The sequence below is a fragment of the Channa argus genome, chromosome 1, assembly GCF_033026475.1.
Source record: "Channa argus isolate prfri chromosome 1, Channa argus male v1.0, whole genome shotgun sequence".
Lineage (NCBI taxonomy): Eukaryota > Metazoa > Chordata > Actinopteri > Anabantiformes > Channidae > Channa > Channa argus.
The window spans coordinates 11,266,379-11,286,175 of NC_090197.1; the positions used below are offsets into that span (position 1 = coordinate 11,266,379).

Here is a 19,797-nt window from a genome sequence, read left to right on the forward strand (position 1 = left end):
GACAGAAGAATAGAAACATTTACTTGTTTCTTAACTTTGAATGCTAGTTGAAATGCATTCAAGTGTTAATTAACCTTAAATCAAGAGTTTCTAACCAGCAGTAGGGCTGTTAGAACAACGCTGCGATGTGTCATAGGATATTTCTCTGTGTTCCACTAGAAAACAACATTTGCACAGGTTTCAAAGGCTCATAAAGCAATTCTCAAGTGCCAAGGTCCTCCATCTACACTCAAAGTTTTAATGTCTTTTGTGGCATCACAAAGTAGTGAAATTGAAATGTCAGAAACTGCCACACTGACAAATAAAATAAAATGTCTGCTTTGTAATCATAGTTCAGTAACAAAATGCCAAAGCAAATGTCCCTGGGAGGTCATGCAACTCATCACACAGTAGACACAGGCAGCCAAATATTTTCCTTTGATTGGTATGGAGTTGTTAGGCAGACACTTTTCAGCAATAAAGCTGAGGATAGTAGAGAGACACCCAGAAGCACACAGCAGATCTGAATGTAGAAAGAAAACGACACACAGAAGAAAGATTTAGGTTGATAATAGTGAGGGTTCTTCTAGGTGGAGAAGAGTTTAAACCAATACGTTTTCTTTAAACAAGTCTTGAGGTGAAGGGCTCTGAAACGTGTCTATTAAAACACAAGAACACATACAATGTACCAGTGAAGTTAACACCAATCTGCTCCATGGAGACTTGGATTCTCAGATTATGAAAGGAGGTGAGAAGAAAGACAGCTATTTATTTCTTATGGATCATATTACTTATACATCTTTAAATCTCCTGTACCGCATCTGCTACCACTGCCACCACAGTATGTTCCAACAATTATATTTTGTACAGGACATGGTAATACCAGATGTGAAATATTACAGAAACTAAAAAAAAAATAATAATCTGTCATGTTGGATATTGGTGCCAAAGTTTCTACTACCCTTTTAGTAGCTTTTCCACTTCAGCATCTATTCAAACAGTGATCACAAATGTTAAAGACATACTCAAAAAGGGAGCAATACGTAAGAAACTTTTTTTTTTTTCCTTTTATTAGGAGGCTAAGCTCTAACCTCTGTGTATCCCCAGCCCTGTTCAGCCCTCCATTAAATAAAACTGCACTGCCCTGCACATTCCAAACTCAATATTGTGATGTGTATTTGTCTATTTTTACAGAATATATTAGGATTTTAATCTTAAAATGTTATCCATGTTTTTCCTTTTTACTCTCAGCAGAAGCCTAAGGGCAAATCACATTGTATTACATTACACATAATATTGGTGTATATGGCAAATCTTTGCATCCTTGGATCTTTACATAAAAAGCACTGCATAAATGTACAAACAGCAGTTTACTTTGTCTTGCCCGTGTAAACCAGGAAAGTCGTTTACGTTTCCAGTGGATGCATGATGACCCGAGACTGCCCCAGGCCTGAGTACCTTTAAAACTAAATTAAAAACATCTCTCTTCACTGGAACCTTTGGTCCTTAACACGAATTCCCCTCCATTTTTTTTTCTTTAAAGCAATCTCAAAAGAGTGAGAACAATTTGAAGCCTGTCATGTGCTGCATTAGTAAATTATCTATATCACACCTGGAAAATTATACACCCTATACAACAGATGAATAAAACAGGTCTGTCTTTCATGTAAACAATATTCCTCAACATTGCAATGCAGTCAGACAAGACTAACGGCTAGCATACCCCTTAAACGGTAACAAATGGCAGAAATAAGTGGAGTTGCCCTTGATACTAAATGCGACAAAATGCTAGCAAAAGGTATTCTCCAAAACAGAAAATCTAAAACAGCAGCTCTTTGATTCCTCCTTCACAAGAGCTTTGTGACTACTCTGGCCCTCTGACCCCAGCAAAACAATTAAAAACCCTGTCGCATACAGAGCGCCCATAACGTGCCACATATGAGGCTGCTAATAAGACAGAGGTACAGACACCTGCTGTGCTCAGCCTACTAATTCTGAAGCCTCAACAGAGGCAGAGGATGAGAAGGGGATGGAAGACAGGGAGAAAGGTACAGAGAAGAAAGAAGAAGTGGAGTGCAGCAGGGGGTAAAGTCTGCGAGAGTGAACAGAAAGTGAGAAACAGAAACAAGGAGGGACACAGACAATCAGAGAGCTACACAACGTGAGATGGAAAAAGATAGACAGAGAGAGCATCTTCCAAACACACTGCTTCCCTCTCTAACAGTTCTGTTATTGCGTTTGTTGACTCCCAGCCTGCTCTTCAGATAAACCTGCCAGTGCCACTGGAATTCATTATACATGCTGAGCCGGCAGCAAGCTCACAGTGGTCTGGAGAAAAGAGTAAAGCCAGACAGCGGATGGCTTTTCCATTTGAAATTACAAATACCCTCATGCTTTTAATTTCTCCATTTCTCATTTGAATAAAGAGGACAGATGCAGTAATTAACCAAGTATTAAAAAGGCAAGGCAGTGTGCAGTGAGGGAAGAAGAGGAGGGAGAGAGAGCAGCAGCAGAGTGGGAGAGATAGTAACCATAAGAAGGGAGAGAAAGAGGGGAGCTGTGGAGAATTAATAACAGGCCAGATCTCTCCAAGGCCTCCTTAATGGGCTGTGACAGGAATTTATTCACACTTAGGCTGGTATTAAATCAAACGCAAGGCAAGTGGCAATGGCAGGCTGCAGCAGAGGGGTGGGGCAGGTGTGGAAGAGAAAATAGCGGGGGTCTGCCTTGTTGCACAGGTCAAGCATTACAACCCCCCTCCAAAGTGGAGGGTCATCTACAAGGCATTTGGAATAGATAGAAGGATGGAGAGACAAGTGATGTGCGAGAGAACAAACGATGAGTGATGTGCCAATGAGGAGACGGCCTGACCCACAGCCCAGATGGAATGATTATCAAGTAGACCACTATGAATCATCCTTCCCCCATTCTGCAAAATGCTCCGTCAGCCAGACAGTCAGTCAGTAAGCCAATCGGTCAGTCAGGCAAGCAGGAAGGAGGCCGACTCTCACCAACGTGAGCAGCACTCGCCACAGACAGCAGGTAAAAATGGAAGCTGCACAAAACACAAAGCTCTGTCCAGATTGGCAATGAGTGAAAAATTCTGCTAGTAAATTGATTTATCATATTCTGTGTTTTCCTTCATTAATTGGCATGTGGCCGGTAATGTAAGATATTCATTAGGGTTGTAATTTGTGGTCATTTTGGTGCCACTGAAATTTATTTTGATTGTATGAAAAAAAAAAAATGTGGAAGACTGGGGACCCTGAATTGATATGCACAATCACATTCTACGGCACAAGAGGTCTGCAGCACCGAGATTGAGCAATCGCAACCCATTAGGCACCAATGAATTATGGCTAATGCATCTTAAACACTTATGCAAACATGGTTGACTTTCACACATGCTCAAATAAACTGCACTTCTTTGTACACATACTCAAATTTACTACACTGCAATTCACTACATACATACTGCATACAGACAACATGCAGATTAAGGAATACTACCACATTTACATTCAGATTCTAATATGTATTGTCACACACAGCATGCCTCCATGTAAAGACACTTGTGGAGAGTGATGAGAGTGATGCCTTCCCCCTTCCTCCCCTTCCAACGCTGGACAGATTGCATCACCATCCGTCAGCCAGACTCAGACAAACAGCAATTACCTCAATCGACAGATAACGAGAGCAAGGCTATCACTCACAGCCAGGACGCCCCATAAAGCAGCCAGACATTAGCATGGAGGAGTCATTTATCTGCCTCTCCGCTAGCCATCCCCTTTCTACTACCACTCCACCCATTCGTGATCTTCTACTACTTATTCAGCACAATCTGACTGGCTGTAGGGGATGGGATAAAACTGGGCTGGAGGTAAGGGGAACTACTTTGACAAAAACATAATGATGGGAACCCAATCCGTGGATGGGGAGACCTGACCTAAAGTTGTTAGGATTAGATAAAGTTATAGATACGCAAGTATCAGCCCAAGCCACGCAATGATCACACCATCAGTCTTCACAAAGTCTGCATGATAACTCACAAACTCACATGATGGAACTATATATTTGGTCAATCAAAATTGTAACGTAAGCATCACCTAATGTAGGGGGAAAAAAAAAAAAAACACGTAGGTATAAAACCCCTACGTTTTTGCTAGTTAGACATGCATCCTTCCACTGCATGATTCTTGTATTGTTGATTTTATCATTTTAAACACTTTTGTTGTTTGCTGTTAGCTTTTGCATCTGCTGAAGAAAGTACAGCATCTGCAGTTAAAGTAAAAGCTTCCTTGATTTAATTGTAATTTATTTATTGCATCCTCATCTTCTACAATGGCACTGACAGGGGAATGACTGTCAATTGTTTTTCATTTGAATGTGCGCAAATTCTTTTGTTCACATAATCGTAATGTATTTAAACACACATTCTTATGGGTCAAAGTCTACATGTGGACGTAAATCTGATTAATTTGTGCAGGTATTGTGTGTCCATTTATTGTCTTGTCAAATAAAATAAATAATGCCACATTTTATAAAATCACAGAAAACAGTTTGAAGGGGTCACTTTGTTGAGTTTGAAATGGCTTCCTATGGTTCTAATTTGGTGAGTTCAAGTACATGAATGACTTCCCTCTGTTTTCCTCATATTAAAAATCCCTTTGCTTCCAGCTGAAAAACTCCGCCAGATGATGTTATGTGGAAAGAATCTGAAGGAATAGGTCAACAGAGACTATAACCCCCTTATGATGAGCAACAAGATGACAATCTGAACTGAAAAGTTTCACCGGATGATGTTATCCAGACAGGTTATTCAGATAGATAGAGAAACATTTTAATACATGGGAGGGAAAATGAACATGTGTACTATTCAAAATTAAAAGGTAGCACTAATATCCTTTAAATGTTCTTGTTTTCTTTCACGTCCCTGATTGTGTGCTGTGACCCCATCTTTCTCCCCCTCAAGTTTTAGACTGCTTTTTGGTCAACAAGAAGTCACCTTCTGCTCTGGGAGATTTTCATGGACATTTTTCACTGTTTTCCAACAATCACATGATTAAATCTGTAATGGAAATAACCCCGTTGTTGCAGTCCTAATGGCCCTCCTGCAATCAATATTGCGTTCCCACATCGAGTCCAACCAGCTAATCTCACCAGTTCAGTGTCTTGGTGGTATTTTTAAAGGTTTTTTCATTATGTGGATATTAACGCTGACTGACATGAACCCAGCTCTACCAAACTCTCTCAGGCCAGTAACTGAGAAAGAAGGTGACAAGTCCAGATAAAATGTCAATACTTTTCTACAGTCTGTAGTGGAACAAGGGCTGCAGACAGAGATTAGGTAGGGAGTGGATAGCTTTCATATTTAGGCCTGTGCCAACACTCCAACTTCACATTATTCTCTCTTGTGAGCACCGACCACACACTTCAATGGCTCTCTTCAGATCACGCTCTTCTGTCAAATGGTAACAAGAGTAGTGTCTGTTCCAAGGTTATTTGACTCAGAACACAGTGTACAAAATCCCCATCCATGGATTTAGCCCTCTTACCCTGGCATCATATCACCCCATCCTATGAAGATGCATTATATCACTGTTCATTATTTATAGCATTGAGTGAATTTAAATTTTGATAGAAGTCATCTTTTCTGAATCATCTACTTTCAGGTTCAATAAAAGCAAAATGTGAGGCTAGCAATCCTAAACCAGTGTGACATATCAGCTGGAGAGTTTGCAGCATGCTTGGACTTATCTTTTCACTTACGCATCAATCTTCTCTCTCAGCATTCTGTTACAGACAGCATCCTATTTTCCCTGCTGCAGCTGAATTTCATCAGTCTTCTGCTATTCCCTTTGAAGACCCTATCTGAATGGGAAGGGCTTAACTCTGACAATCCACAGCTGTCTACACATCTATCAATCCACTTTTTCATCAATCTTTTACCAGCCTCTTCTTTCCTGTACATTAAGAAGCCCCACACATGCACCTATTGCCACAGTATACAAGGTTTCATTCATTTGAAAAAAACAAAAAAAAAATAAAAAAAACAAAAAAACAACAACACACAGATGTTTTTTTTTCCCCCCCACATGCATTTTGCTACCTGATCGTTTCTCTCCGTGCTTGTTCGTCCTTTACCCTCCACTTCACACATCCACCCTCCCTGACAACAAAGCTATCTGTCTGGCCATCCATTCATCCTCAAACAACTTGCTAACCTGAACAGTCCATCCAGTTTCTCCCTTTATTCAATAGAAGCTTTCATCCATCTAATTTATTTTTCCCCCTCCATCACAAATACGTCAACCTTTTCATTCTAACCTCTCTACCCCTTAGTTTTCTTTCTGTTCTCCAGCTTCTTTTCATCTCCTCTTTTTTTCTGCCACCTCACCCTTGTCCTAATCATCTCCCTCTCATCCAAATCTACCCTATCTGGCTGGAGTGACTGCAGCAGATGTAGCCAGGCTGCAAACATCTGCTTCCCCTGTCCCACTGCATCTCTACTCTGCTGATCAGACTAACCACTTAAACTCCCCAAAGCTTGCTGTCCTTACTGCTGCCTTAATGTGCAGCTGGGGAGCCTGGGCAACATCACAGCTAAATATTTTGCAAACAAACATGGCAATTCACTGGAAATTGGAGTGCAGGATTGGAAATGTGCATTTCTAATAATATAAAGTGTATAAATAGCAATTGGAATGCAAAAAATCCTTTATTGAGGAGATTTGGAACAATAGAATAATCAGTAAGTTACATTGCTTGAGACACAAAGCTGATCGTATGGCAGAATGGGCCACTTCCCAAAACAGACAGAGGGGTTTGGTCAAGTTAGCTAAACACACCACATACTAAAACTTACATCGAAAGTCAAATAATTTAGAGAGTGATCAATCACCATAACTGTCCTAAATGCAAAAGACCAGGTGAGTAGATGCTGTGTCAATGATTGTGTGCCAATTATTTACTTAAAGCCTAATTGGGCCACTATGTAAATGAAAAATAAACAAATAAATGCCGAGATGATATTTACAAGTCTGACACAAAATAGATGTATGCACAACATTGTTCTGGAAATCAATCTAGCACTTCAGCATGACACTCTGGTCAAAACCCATTTGTCCCGCCCGTCCCTATCATTTTTCTGCTCAACTCTTCATCGCGTTTGTCTCAGACCAAAAAAAATAAAATAAAAAAGGCCATGCAATACCACAAAAAATGCACGCAGAGTATCGAACACCTCTTATCATATGAGTAGTAAACCATCAAAGTGTGGCATTAAGAACTATAGAAAAGAAAATATAATTTAAAATGGATTGCCATCGCTGGAATTCATATTTTTGTAGGATTTATTTACTCAGACAGATACTTGTGTCAGCAGTGTGGACAAATCCTGATCATCTCTCAGGTTTTACTGTACAATACAGTAAGGGATTTTAAGCTAAACGCTAGTGATTCTTACCACTAGCAGCTTGTTTTCCCATTTAATTTGTTCTTGTGCGCATCCATACACATACTGGCCGATAGTTTCACATCATTCCACAATTCTATAGGTGGCAGTAATGTGCAAAGAAATGCAACCACCACTGACAAAGGCAGGGAAAAAGACTGCAAACTAATAAGCATTAATATAAACAATGCAAGGTTCAAACATTTGCAAAGGTTTTACAGAGAAGAAAATGCTAAACATGCTTGTTAGGCCTCAAGGACACTGCATAATGAGTAATGCTAAATTTAAACCTAACTTTTGTTTGTTTACAAGGAAACTACACAAAGCACCTTTCCACAAGAATGAAATGAAAGTGCTTGTTCCAGTTAGTCATGTTACGGATGTATCCACCTGTGTGTCTGTTCAACAGTACTAGAAGATAAAATAATTATCCTGCCTGCTTATAAATAATAATTACAAAAGAAGCAGCTAAGAGATGGAGACATTTGAGATGTGGCTGGAAATCAATATCAACACTTCAGAGCATAATTATCTATATTTCACTTTAAATTAAACAGATTACGCCCATCTGCTGTATAATGAGCAGTTTTTATACTTACTGCATAAAGTCTTGCTCTGTGTTAGGGAATGCAGAAAGGCTTGTCCTGAGCATTACAGTAGTCAATATACTCAATCTCTATATAGTTGAATCATTTGACAAAACCTTATTTGCATACTAATGGTCTGCATAGGTGGAAGGTCACATAACAAACAAGGTTATTTATCACTTACACACACACACACACACTCACTTTTTGGTCTAGTATTCCAAGCTTAAAAAAAATAAGGAAGATTCTATACTTTTGTGAAGGATTGCCGAAAGCACATTTAAGTTTTTCAATCTAGTATCATATTCAAAGCATTGGAATAAGCATTAGGTTATTTATGTACCACAATATCAGCAGGCTTTTATTACACTCTTGGTGGGTATGAAGGCCTTGTGTGAAAAGGAGATGCTGTTTGTTTTGGACGGGGCTGAGTGCAGTTGAGCGCGGGGTTCACTGCAATGTTTCAATGTAGTGTTAACATTTAAAAGCAGCCAGGGGAGCTGTGCTGAGCTCTTAAAAATAACCAATTCTCATCTCTGCTGCAGACACTCCTGACCTTGGACCATTATCACTGCAGCACACTCAGATGGCTTGGCATGCACAATCTGTACAGAGCCAGCACAATGCACATACAAAGAGAAGAAACAGATGAAGGTGGACGCACACATTGAAAGCACATGTGAAGGCAAATGCAAACTCAATCTTGTCTCTCTGAAGAAAGAACAAAAGATTTTTTTTCCCCCTCCCACTCTCACTGAATATACTCCCATAAATACACAAAACAAAACATAGCCATGGCAGACAAGGCAAACTAAAAAGGCCCCTAAATAATGCATGATGCGTTTTACCTGAACCTTTGCCATGTTCCACTGTCCGGAACTACTCTGCTGTGTGATATGGAAACTGCTGGGAGGAATTATGTGTGGCTGCTGGCTGTTTACTTCACCTGCATCTATGCGCAGTCTGGGTTTCATCGACCCAAGGCTGATATTTGCACACAGCGCTTTAATGTCATTTTGATGGGCCTGTTTCCCAGGGAGAGATTAAACTTAATCCTCAACTCGAAAATAATCTATGATGGTAAATGCTAAAATATCAAAAGGCCAGGGTTTGTCGGTATTAAGAGAGTGTGTGTGGAGCCCCAGTGGTCTGTTCAGTACTGCATGGCTGCATGCTGTTTAACATTTAAATCAACATTTCATTTACACAACCCTTGGAGTGATGTGTCTTATTCTGCCATCTTTGCAGTCACAAATTTTGCTCCAAAAGCTCACAGTCAGCACCTCCTTGTACCATGGATAGTGAACTGCAAACGCGCAAGATCTCCTGTTGAGTTGTGGACTTTAACACACGTAAGCCTGCAATAACTGTATCCACCAAGGATGATAAAGACATTACCAAACTAAATCACACTTCAGTAACAGGTTGGTCATTTCACCTTAAAGTTACTTATTTTGGTCTGCGCCAAGTCCTGAGGGAAATCTCTCAGTCTTTAGCTGCTAAAAGCACCTTTATTTTCACAAGCTAGTGGCTGACAACAGCTGCTTGTTGGTCTGTACTGGATTGGTACTGTTGGCATGCACGCATCTAGTTCATAATCATTTTTTGTAACATCTCTTCAATAACAAGGTGTTCAGTTACTGCTTTAAAAAAAATGACAGGTTCTAGCAAAACGTTAAAGTTAAAATCCCCATTTGATTAATTAATTAAACATCAACTTATATTTCTGATGAAAGAAATTTCATCAGAAAGTCTTGGTCAAATCATCCTGTTGTAGCAAATATTCATTTTTTAGGTCTTTGGTATTAAACACACAACTATTTGTAACACGATTTGTTACAATCATCTTACCTGTGACAAAGGTACTGTAACTACCTAGAAATCATGACAACAAATGTGAGAACGGGACATAGATGAATTGGTAAATTGATAGTTTTAACTTCAGGCATCAAGCAAAGCTCCATTTCCAATGCATTTACATACTTTCTCAACTTAGAAAATGTAGAGTCCACAGCAGAACAGCTTTAATTGTGGTGTAGATTCACTGAACGCAGTTTTTAATGCCAAAGGTGCTGAGAATACACAGTGAAATAAATATAAATATATACACAATAGGCTACGCATCAACAGAAAATATCAAACATTTATTATGCATAAAGTGCCCACTGACTTTGGCACATCTTATTTTCCAACAGCTCCTTGCTGTCAATACTAATGGACCTGTTCAGAACTAGAGGTTGACAGGATTGATTTATTGAAATCATACAGTAATAAACTTTAACTGGGAGAATGTGACACTGATTTGAGATTTGCTAACTTTACTTTACTTTACTATACGAGTGACATCACCCCGAGTTTGAACTACAGGAAGAATCTGATTCGCCATTAGTGTTACAGAGTGATGCCTCCTACCTCATATACAGTAATACAGTAAATGACCTATGGGCTCACAGATAGCGGTGTCATTTGTAGTTTGTTCCCAGAGAGTTTCCAAAAGCAAGTTTCACTTTACCTTGCATCAGCTAATGTTAACTTAAGACAGCTAACTGAACCTATTGAAAATAAATTGAATCAGAAATTTAATTTACAAACGTTTACAACCAAACTATTAACAATAATAGTGTGAAGCTAATATACATCACCACTTGCACTTGTAAGTGAAGTAAAGCTATTGTCTGCATGAGGTGGTAGTATAACACCGTCTGAATGAACTGTCTGAACATCAACCCAGTCAAAATGTGCATCTCACAATACGTCTTAGTCACACTTGTGAGAAGAATTCCAAGATGTTTGTACTTCTTTGCTTGGTGCAGCACCCAGACAAGGACAATTCAGTTTTATGGTACTGGACAATATCCTCAGATTTTAAGGTGCTTACTTTCATCCAAGCTACTTAACTCTCTGCCTCCAACTTTTCCTGTGTGCAGTGGAGGTTGGGGTTCAAGTCAACAGGATCGCATCATCAACAAAAAGCAGGGATCCAATGATCAGATTAGCAAAAGGTAAACTCTCCAGTTCTCTCCCCCGAAATTCTTTCAGCTAATAATCAAGATTATAGACATAGATTTTACTTTAAAAAGGACTAGATGGCTTCTTCTAGCCTCAGCAGAGTGTAGTTACAAAATGCTTCCCACAAAACACCTTGAAGCACACAACTGAGAGACTAAATACTATAGCTGTCCACTGTTCCACCACCAGATCTGAATCCGAGGTTAAACAATCAAAATAAAATATTTTCCAGCACACTGGCAAAGCATTTCTCCGAAAAGATTCAAGTAATGTGATTTCCCAGCAACGCACATACAGCATGAACACACCCTGCAACCACCTCCCCCATCAGCTAGTGCTTAGGTAAAAACGAAAACTCTACATGACACAGATGACGGCTTTCAACAAACACCGGCTTAAACCGTTTATGCTGTAATTCTACGTGTGCTATTCTGTACACATAACATCTTTTGCACGTCTATCCACACAGGAAATGCCTCCTTGAAGCTTTTTTTTTTTTCTGGCTTAATGGTGGAGTGAAACAATCCACCCTTTCCTCCTAACACAAACTCTAACACTTCAACTGGGGAATACCCTCACATCGAGCCAGTCCATTGCCTGAGAAATAGACAAGGCTTTCCATAAGTAAATAAATTGTATAGTTCTGTAGATAGTAATAAAATTGTGTAATCAAGCTAAGACATTAAGCAAATAATTTCTTAGGTTACAGACAAAGACTGGACAATATCTACCACACAATACAATATATAAGACACCTTGCAATGATTGACTACATTAAACTAGCGCTTGGAAATGTTTCGGATATGCAACACTGGTAAACAGCATTTCCAAGCACCATCATGCCCGCCTTTAAACACAAACTTTGTCAGCAGACAAATTTTATGAAGTGTAGCCCCTTTCATTTTGCTTTGCAGCAATCTCGCCACTCAAATAATGGAAAATTGGCTATAAAAGCTTCAGGTTAATGATCTGTAATGAAGGCCATGACTAATAATTAGTTCTTATCTCAAAGAAGTAATTGGACAATATGTTTTCCTTAAAGCTCAGATACATACGATTTGAAATGTCTTGAGGCACGTAATCTCAGTCCATAACTGAACCTTTGCTCATCTGAAATAACATCATGTTAAGCTGTGATAAAATTTTCTGATATCAGTTTGTGAAACTTTTAATTTTTTATTTGACTTGCCCCACCTTCACATTGTATTACCACTGGCTATGATTCAAACATGCATTCTTAAAAGAGCTACACAACTGAGATACAGAATACGATACCTTGTTAACCTCCAGGATTTCTCTCCTCTCCTCAGTTGCAGGGCGACTTTGGCCGGCTGAACGATCCTCTTGCTTGGAGCAATCGTCCTCCACAAATGGTATTAGTTGCTGGAAGTGACAAAAAGCAAAAATGTGGCTTTATTATTTTGTGTGTGTCAAATGTAAGCTTCAAAATGATTACATATTTAATCTCTCTCAGATGCATTTTTCACCACTGATTTGGCCTAAAGATTTTAAAAGCACTGTAGTGCATGTTTATATTTTCAGTAGGAGACCTGTATGCCTGCTTAGTGTCAGTAATATATCAAAGTTGAGTGCATACAGGAAGTCTTTCTCTTAGGAGTCCTGAGCTTTACTTAAGATATCTCTGTGCAGTTTCATAATCTTGTTCCCATGAAGTGCTGAAAATGGGGATTCTGTGTAATCTCTGGAACACAGTCCAAGTCTTACTTGTCTCTCGTCAACGTAGAGAGAGGCAGGATTGAGACAGAGAAAGTGAGTGGGAGATTAATTCATTTTTAAACACTGTGTGCTTGACCTTGTATGCTTGACACTACAGTGAGGCTGATGTGTGAGAGCCTTCAAGCGAGGCAGTGTTCCAGAGAGATGACAGGGTCACTGCCTGCTGCTTTACGTCACACTGACCCCTAGTGGTCATCTCATGGAGGAGGAGGAGGAGGAGGAGGAGGAGGACGGGTGCAGGGGGCTTGCTGCAGTCACATATCAAGTAATATGGAAATGTCTTGAGAAAACACAATTCTTGGTATAATACAAGCCAGGACATAAAGGACCTACATGGAGAGTGTGTGATAGATGTTGAGCTACAGCACAGAATTACATTTTGTCAAAGGCAAGAGTAACTGTGTGTACAAAGCGTGAATTTTAGTCAAATGTATGTGCTATTGTACAGCATTTCCAGAAAATACATCGTATTAGTTATGTTGACATAAAGTCAATTTTATAGTTTCACTTTCTGAACAATCTACATAGCAATTTTCTGTGCACTTTTAGACATAGGATACCACGATTGGGTTTCAATTAATGCTGTAAAGATATTCTGCATTAGTTTGTTATTCTGTACTGGAGGCAAAAAGTTCTTGCTGGATGAAAAAACTAACTCGAAAGTTTCCTTAGCAAAACAAAAACCTTCATACCAGACAAAATCACAAATACGGATTAGCCAGGAGATTCCGAAGCCAATAAAAACCCATACATTGGGAAAACACATCTTGCTCCATTAATGACTTGGCACTATGCTAATCTAAATCTACAAAGGCCCTTGAGGTTATTCTACTAGACTACAGCATTCGACCTGAGGTTGTGCAGCTGGACATGAGGCCCTGTGGACAGCAGACACTGATTTAAGAAAGCTGTTCATCTGGAAGCAATGGCTGACTGGTGTGGACCATGGTTAGAGCCAGCCACTGTCAAGAGTGACAAGAAATAAAGGCAAACAGAAATAGACAAACAGAGATCGAGAGTAAAAGAATGAAAAGAGGTAGTCAGGGTAGAAAAGAGCAGAGTTGAGGGGAAGGAGATGGGTGGGAAAAGAGTAACAAGAGGTGAAAACAGAAAGAAACTGAAGAGATACTCAAAAAAAAACCAAATGGAGATTAAAAAAAAAAAAAGAAAGAAAGAGTGATGGAATAATGAAAAGATTTTTGGAAATCTTTCTGTGCTCCTGACGGTTTCCAGGCTGAGCTCCACGCCAAACTGTAAACTTTGGCTCCTGGAGGGAGAAAAGACAGCAAGAACATGTGCAGGATATTACAGCAGACAAACCATGATCTTGTCTCTGCCTCCGGAAACCTAAAAGTAGGAAAAGAGGACTTTATTTTTTCTCATTAGACAATTTTAGACCAAAACCTGACATATCAAATTTTATAAAAGGTAGTGGGCTGAATTTGGCAGCTTGTGGTGGGAAAATTAAATGTGCCTACTAAGGTGAGAAAGATGGATGGACAGCGTGTTTTATGTGTGAGTGGGTGCACATGTAGCCATGCAGCATACATGTGTGAATGTGCCTGCGTGAGTCATAACCCCTGCTTCTTCCACAGAAAGATGGATGTGGTTTCCTGCCTGACAGAGAAGAATAGGCTAATAAAGTCCTCCAGGTTGTCTGGCTGAGACAAGAGGAAAAGGGTAACACAGACAAACCAAAAAAATAACAAAATAATAAGACAATAGTGGGGTACGAATCGAGGGAATTTAAATGGCAAGGATGTTCAGTACAGGAAATTGCAAGATAGGCCAAACACTGGGACAACAGAGAAAGGAGGACAGACGAGAAGCAGAGGAGAACGCTGGAAAGAAAGACTGAAACAAAGACAATGTAAACAGACAGATGGGAAAAAATAAGGAAGAAAAAGGATGAAATAAACAGAGCCAATATCAAGCTACTACAATAAAGAATATCAAAGAGGCAAATGGAGGGGTGGTAAGAAGGGAAAAGAAATTCAGGAAAAAGGAAAAATATAAAAAACTTCGAGTGTAAAAGCTGCAACAACAGCTGGAACGAAAAAGGGGAAAAAGCTGACATGCGCCTTTGGTCCAGCTGTTCATTAAACGGGTCTGCTGCTAATTAGGCTGCAATGAGGTCACACTGCCCGAGTCATTGATTCCACTTCCTGTTTTGGGCAGTGAGCGGCTGTCAGGCGCCACCTGAATTCTGCGGGATGATAAATGGCATGCATGCCGGGGCCAAAATCAACAACCCTCAGCCCCAGACAAACATGGCGAGCTGAGCTATTGGTTGGTCAGCACTGGGCTGGGTCTCGGCCTCAAGGGAAAATGAATAAACATTTAAACAGGGCGTAAAGAAAAGGGAAAAAATAACTTTGTGCCTAGTGAGAGTTGACATCATAACAACAAAGGAGCATGTCAAAGTGATCCCTTCATGAGTTCCGAACTGCAGAGTCATTTTTAACAACCCATGAATAGAGCATTTAAAACGCTGCCGAGCAACTGTACTGTATTAGTCAATGCAGAAAATATACACGGTGGCAGCCATCACAAATTTGTTCCAATTTAAGACTGGTCTCCTCCCACATCCTCCTTTATCCTCAGTGAGAGCCTGGCGAGAGAGATTAGCTCCAAGCCAATCTGTAGAAATTGGGAAGGGACTGCCGCAGTCATAAATCCAATCAAATAGTGGTGGATAGCCTAGCATGGAGCCTTGGGCATGGCCAGCAAGACACTGTGTGGATGTTTAAAAAAAGCCTTTGTGACAAAGTACATTGCACCACATGTACAGGTCTATGTTTTATATATTATCTGTGATGCAACTCGTGCATGTGTATTTCTGTGCTGGCACAGCCAGGCAAAAGTGGAGTGCTGCTGAGCTGAGGTGCTGCTGCCCTTAAATGTTGACGGTGACCATAGCCACCATGAAACGACTCTGAAGAATGCACGTCTCATGTCGTGAATCTACTGTGAGCAGTGGAAAGACTGACCTAGAGTGAGTAGGTGAGACGACGGTCTCTGGGCGTAAAAATGTAAGTGTGTGTGTATGAGCCACCAGGTGTGGCAATAACATTGGCCTGCTTCATTTAAACTAACACATCATAATTCAGTGAGTGGCTTGTGTGAAAAGTTGTTTAAGGCAGTGGATGAATGTATTAAAAAAAAAAAAAAAACACACATGACAAGCACATACAATGTGTTTGCAAATGGGAGAATTAATTAACTCAAATTTAAATAGTTAGATTTCTCAGCAGTTACAATGAAATTGTATGAACTGCAAAAGATGTCTCGATAAAAACAGAGAATGTGGAAAATCAATGGACAACATAACTGTAATTAACTAAAAATAATACATTTATTAAGCCAAATACTATCAGAGGAATTGTAGTAAAATATAGTATTTTTAAATAACAGTGGTCAATGCAAAGATCTGATCATGTGATTAATATTGCTATTCCATTTCCATTACATTATTAGATTTGAATAAGATTTCAAAAAAGGGAAATTAGCAGTATGTTTTGTTTAATTATTCAATTACACGGTGCAACCTTCCATTAGCATGTAACCAGATTGAATTAGGACATTGCTTTACCCATTGAAAAGTTGTGTAGTTGCGTAGATTATTTCGATAAATCATCCTCCTTGAAACATACACTTAACTCTGCTAAAATTAGCTCTAGAGGAGTTGCACAGGTGTCTCATTCAGAGGCAATGTGACAGACACTTTTAAAGAAGGGGTTATTTACCTTCTTACAGATTGTGTTCAAAAATGAAAACTCAATTTGTATGGATGCAGGGAGGTGATGCAAGCATCCACATACTGGTAAAGTCTTCTTGAGGGAGGTTTATATTACATAAATTGGTGCCGAGTGACATTTTTAACCGTTTGACTGAAAAAGTCAAAGGGCTTTTATTGCGTGAAAGTTGGAAGAAATTATTACATGTATTGAAACAGGCCCTTTACACTTGACATTACTTGAGGTCGAACCACAGATGCATTACTGAATGTGTTTACTCGGTGTAAGGACGGTATAGGACAGGACGGTAACCGGGTAGGGACTCCAAGGCTATAACTACAGAAGCCTCCACAAAACGCAGTTTAGAACAATACATTATTTCTGCCCTCCAAGAGAAACACAAATTCAAAAACCCAACAGTTGAGCCCACAGTTATATAAGACTATATCAAATACATGAAGCTCCAGGAAATGCTGAAACCCTTGCAGGTGATCCCTGGGCCTGTATCTAATAATGCAGTTTCACTCTGGATAACACTATGTCTTTATTTTTTTTAAACACATTTTGAGCAGGGATAAAACATTAAAAAAAAAAACCTATGTATGTAGGCCTACTACATTATTTGATTTCCACAGGTGCTAGCATTTGCATAATTTGAATAAATATTGCTTTATTAAATTTGACCCAACATAATTCTTCCTTTGCATTTTAAGAACAATTTTCAGTTTGAATAATGACACGATTGCTGTGCCTGCTGAACTGCCTCTTTAAGGTTTCATTGCCAGTACTAGTGTTTACCGCCACATGCCACAAAATGTCTGATGCCACATGTTCATATGGTAGTGCTGAAGTCTCTTTTGACTGTCTGGGTAGCCTGTTTTGAAACTGTGCACATTTGCTACAGTCAAGCCCTTAATATCTGCACACATGCCTGGCCAGTATAACACTTCACAGCCTTGCAGTTTGCTTTTGACTATTCCAAGATGAGAATAGTGTACAAGTACCAGCACGTGTTCTTGCACAGTGGGTGGCGCAATTCGGCGCAGGCCTTTGTACACCACACCGTCTGAGACAGCTAGCTCACTTCTTACATCCCAGTATTGCTCAACAAGACAGGAAACCATGCGTCTGGGATCTGGCTAGCGCTGCCGAATAATACTTTGGAGCATGCTTAGCTCATTTTGTGTGCATTCCTCCAGTTCCAAGTACTTCTGATTACCAACTGAAAATGTAGCTGAGCACTGACAAACACTCTAGCCCATCAATCTCTGCTGTACTAGCAGTCAGCTGTGCTCTTGACAGCATGTCTTCCAGCTCCATGTCTTCCTCTCCTATGGCTGACAGTGAGATCATATTAGTGGAGCCAGAGACACATCTTTCAAATGAACACAGGTTCAGAGGAACAGTTACTTGGAAAATCTTCTAAGAAGTCTGTGGTCATTGTAAACTGTGACGTGTTTCCCAAATATGTAGCATTTAAATTTGGTACAAGGGTGAACAATGGGGACAGCATCTCCCGTTCAATTTTTGCACAATGTCTTTAGGATCATATTTAGGGATATCGTTTGTAAATGCTGAAAAGAGTGTGATTCATTTACCTAGTTAGCTTATTAACAATATTTAAAATAATAATTATTGTAAACGAGGTTTTTTTTTTTAATGTAAGGAAACCTGTTTACTAGTCATCAAAGATAACCATCAAAGATAGTCCCTGCTCTGGCAGTTGAAAATAAAATACATTTATGAAAAAGTTTAGGCAGCTTCTGTTAATTCTGAATGAGTTTGGTCCTTCAGACAAGAAAGGTTCAAAGACTGTGTCTGTGTGTTTGTCGCTGCACCTTTCAGTTCTGTTTTAACCAGAAATAGCAACAATCAGCGCTAAAGGATGTGCAAAATGCGAAGCTACTGCATGTATATTTTCTATAATTTGTTAACACAGAATTTCCCACATTCAAACAGGGTGACCAATTTTGGGATCTTCAAAACTAACTCGTAGCTATGGCTATGCTTTCTTTCATGTACTTGACAGACCAACTACATAACACCATGTCAGAGAGCGAATGTAGGAGTGATAACAGAGCTGTTCGCACTGCTAGCAGCTACATGGACAAGGCTCACTACCGAAGCCTAAACAAAAACACGATTTACAACAATGCATTACTCTGGAGGCAGGCCCGGGCACTTAAGACCCGGGCACTTAAGATGTCTTTGGGCTTATGGCACAGAGCATCTAAATTAATTAAAATTTCTTTCTTGAAACCGCTCCATTAAAATGGCCTCAAAGGGAGGCACCCCAACAACAAAAAGATTCTAATTGACCCAAAATACTTAACAAACTGATATTATCCACAATGACAAATGTCAACACAAACAGCTAAAAACAGACAAAAAAGAATTTCAAAAAATATTTAATAAAAATAGACACAAGTCTTGACTCCTCAACTCACGACAATGCGAAAAATCACATCATCTGCATGCTCAGTTTCTTTGTCTCACCTCTGGGGGTATGGGGTCCAGCCCGGCACAGTTTTCGTTGCATTTGTCGTAGACAAGGCGCAGCTTGCGAAAAAGCACCGAGAGCATGCGCAGGTGCTCCTGGAGTTTCAACAGCCTGTCCTGATGGGTGTTGGGGTGGTAAGTGACTCCATTAGGCAGCTGAAAACCACCAGAGAGGAAATGTTACACAATGTTTACAAAAAGCAATCACTTACTGTATATTGTTGCAAGTGCAAAAAAAAAAGCGACAGCCACTGATATCTACTGACCGCAGGGGGAAGAAAAAAACAAAAAAAAACTACGATCGCTATGTTGTTTCCAAACTGCCAACAGTCCATTTGAAGCCTCCAACTTCTGCCTAGTATATGCACATTGATTTGCAATGATAATAAAGTGGTGAAAGCATTTTCTTTCTGCTAAGAATGAAACCTACCAGAAAACATGTTTAACATGTTTATGATAACGGAATAATATTGTAACTGGTCATGACAATATAATACCGACATAATTTAAACTAGCAAACACAAACTCAGCAGCAACAAAAGGTTAACCGCTTCAGCTGCTGCACTCTGAATGTTTTCTCTCGCTTTCATACTGAGGAGGCATCACTGGCTTTTAACTACAATGGGTGTTAAAGTAACAAGACATGTTTTTATTGAGAGGATCGACAAGCCTCTGGGGCAGCACTGTCTGATTATAACCATTCTACATAGCATGAAGCAAGCCTGCCTTCAGGGCAAGCAAAGTGAAGAGAGGGCAACAGAGAAAGAGAGGCAGGGAAAAGAAGATAAATGAGGAA

At 39.7% G+C, this 19,797-nt stretch overlaps 1 protein-coding gene across 1 annotated transcript in view; it reads right to left on the minus strand.

Annotated features, from left to right (window-relative positions):
- med30 (mediator complex subunit 30) overlaps positions 1-19,797 on the minus strand; it is a 36,108-nt gene that overhangs the window by 13,838 nt on the left and 2,473 nt on the right. The window contains exons 3-4 of the mRNA XM_067496564.1: positions 18,999-19,157; positions 12,304-12,411 (exon numbers count right to left, since the gene is read on the minus strand). Of these exons, the coding sequence (XP_067352665.1) occupies positions 12,304-12,411; positions 18,999-19,157 (267 nt within the window). The remainder of the gene's footprint in view (positions 1-12,303; positions 12,412-18,998; positions 19,158-19,797) is intronic.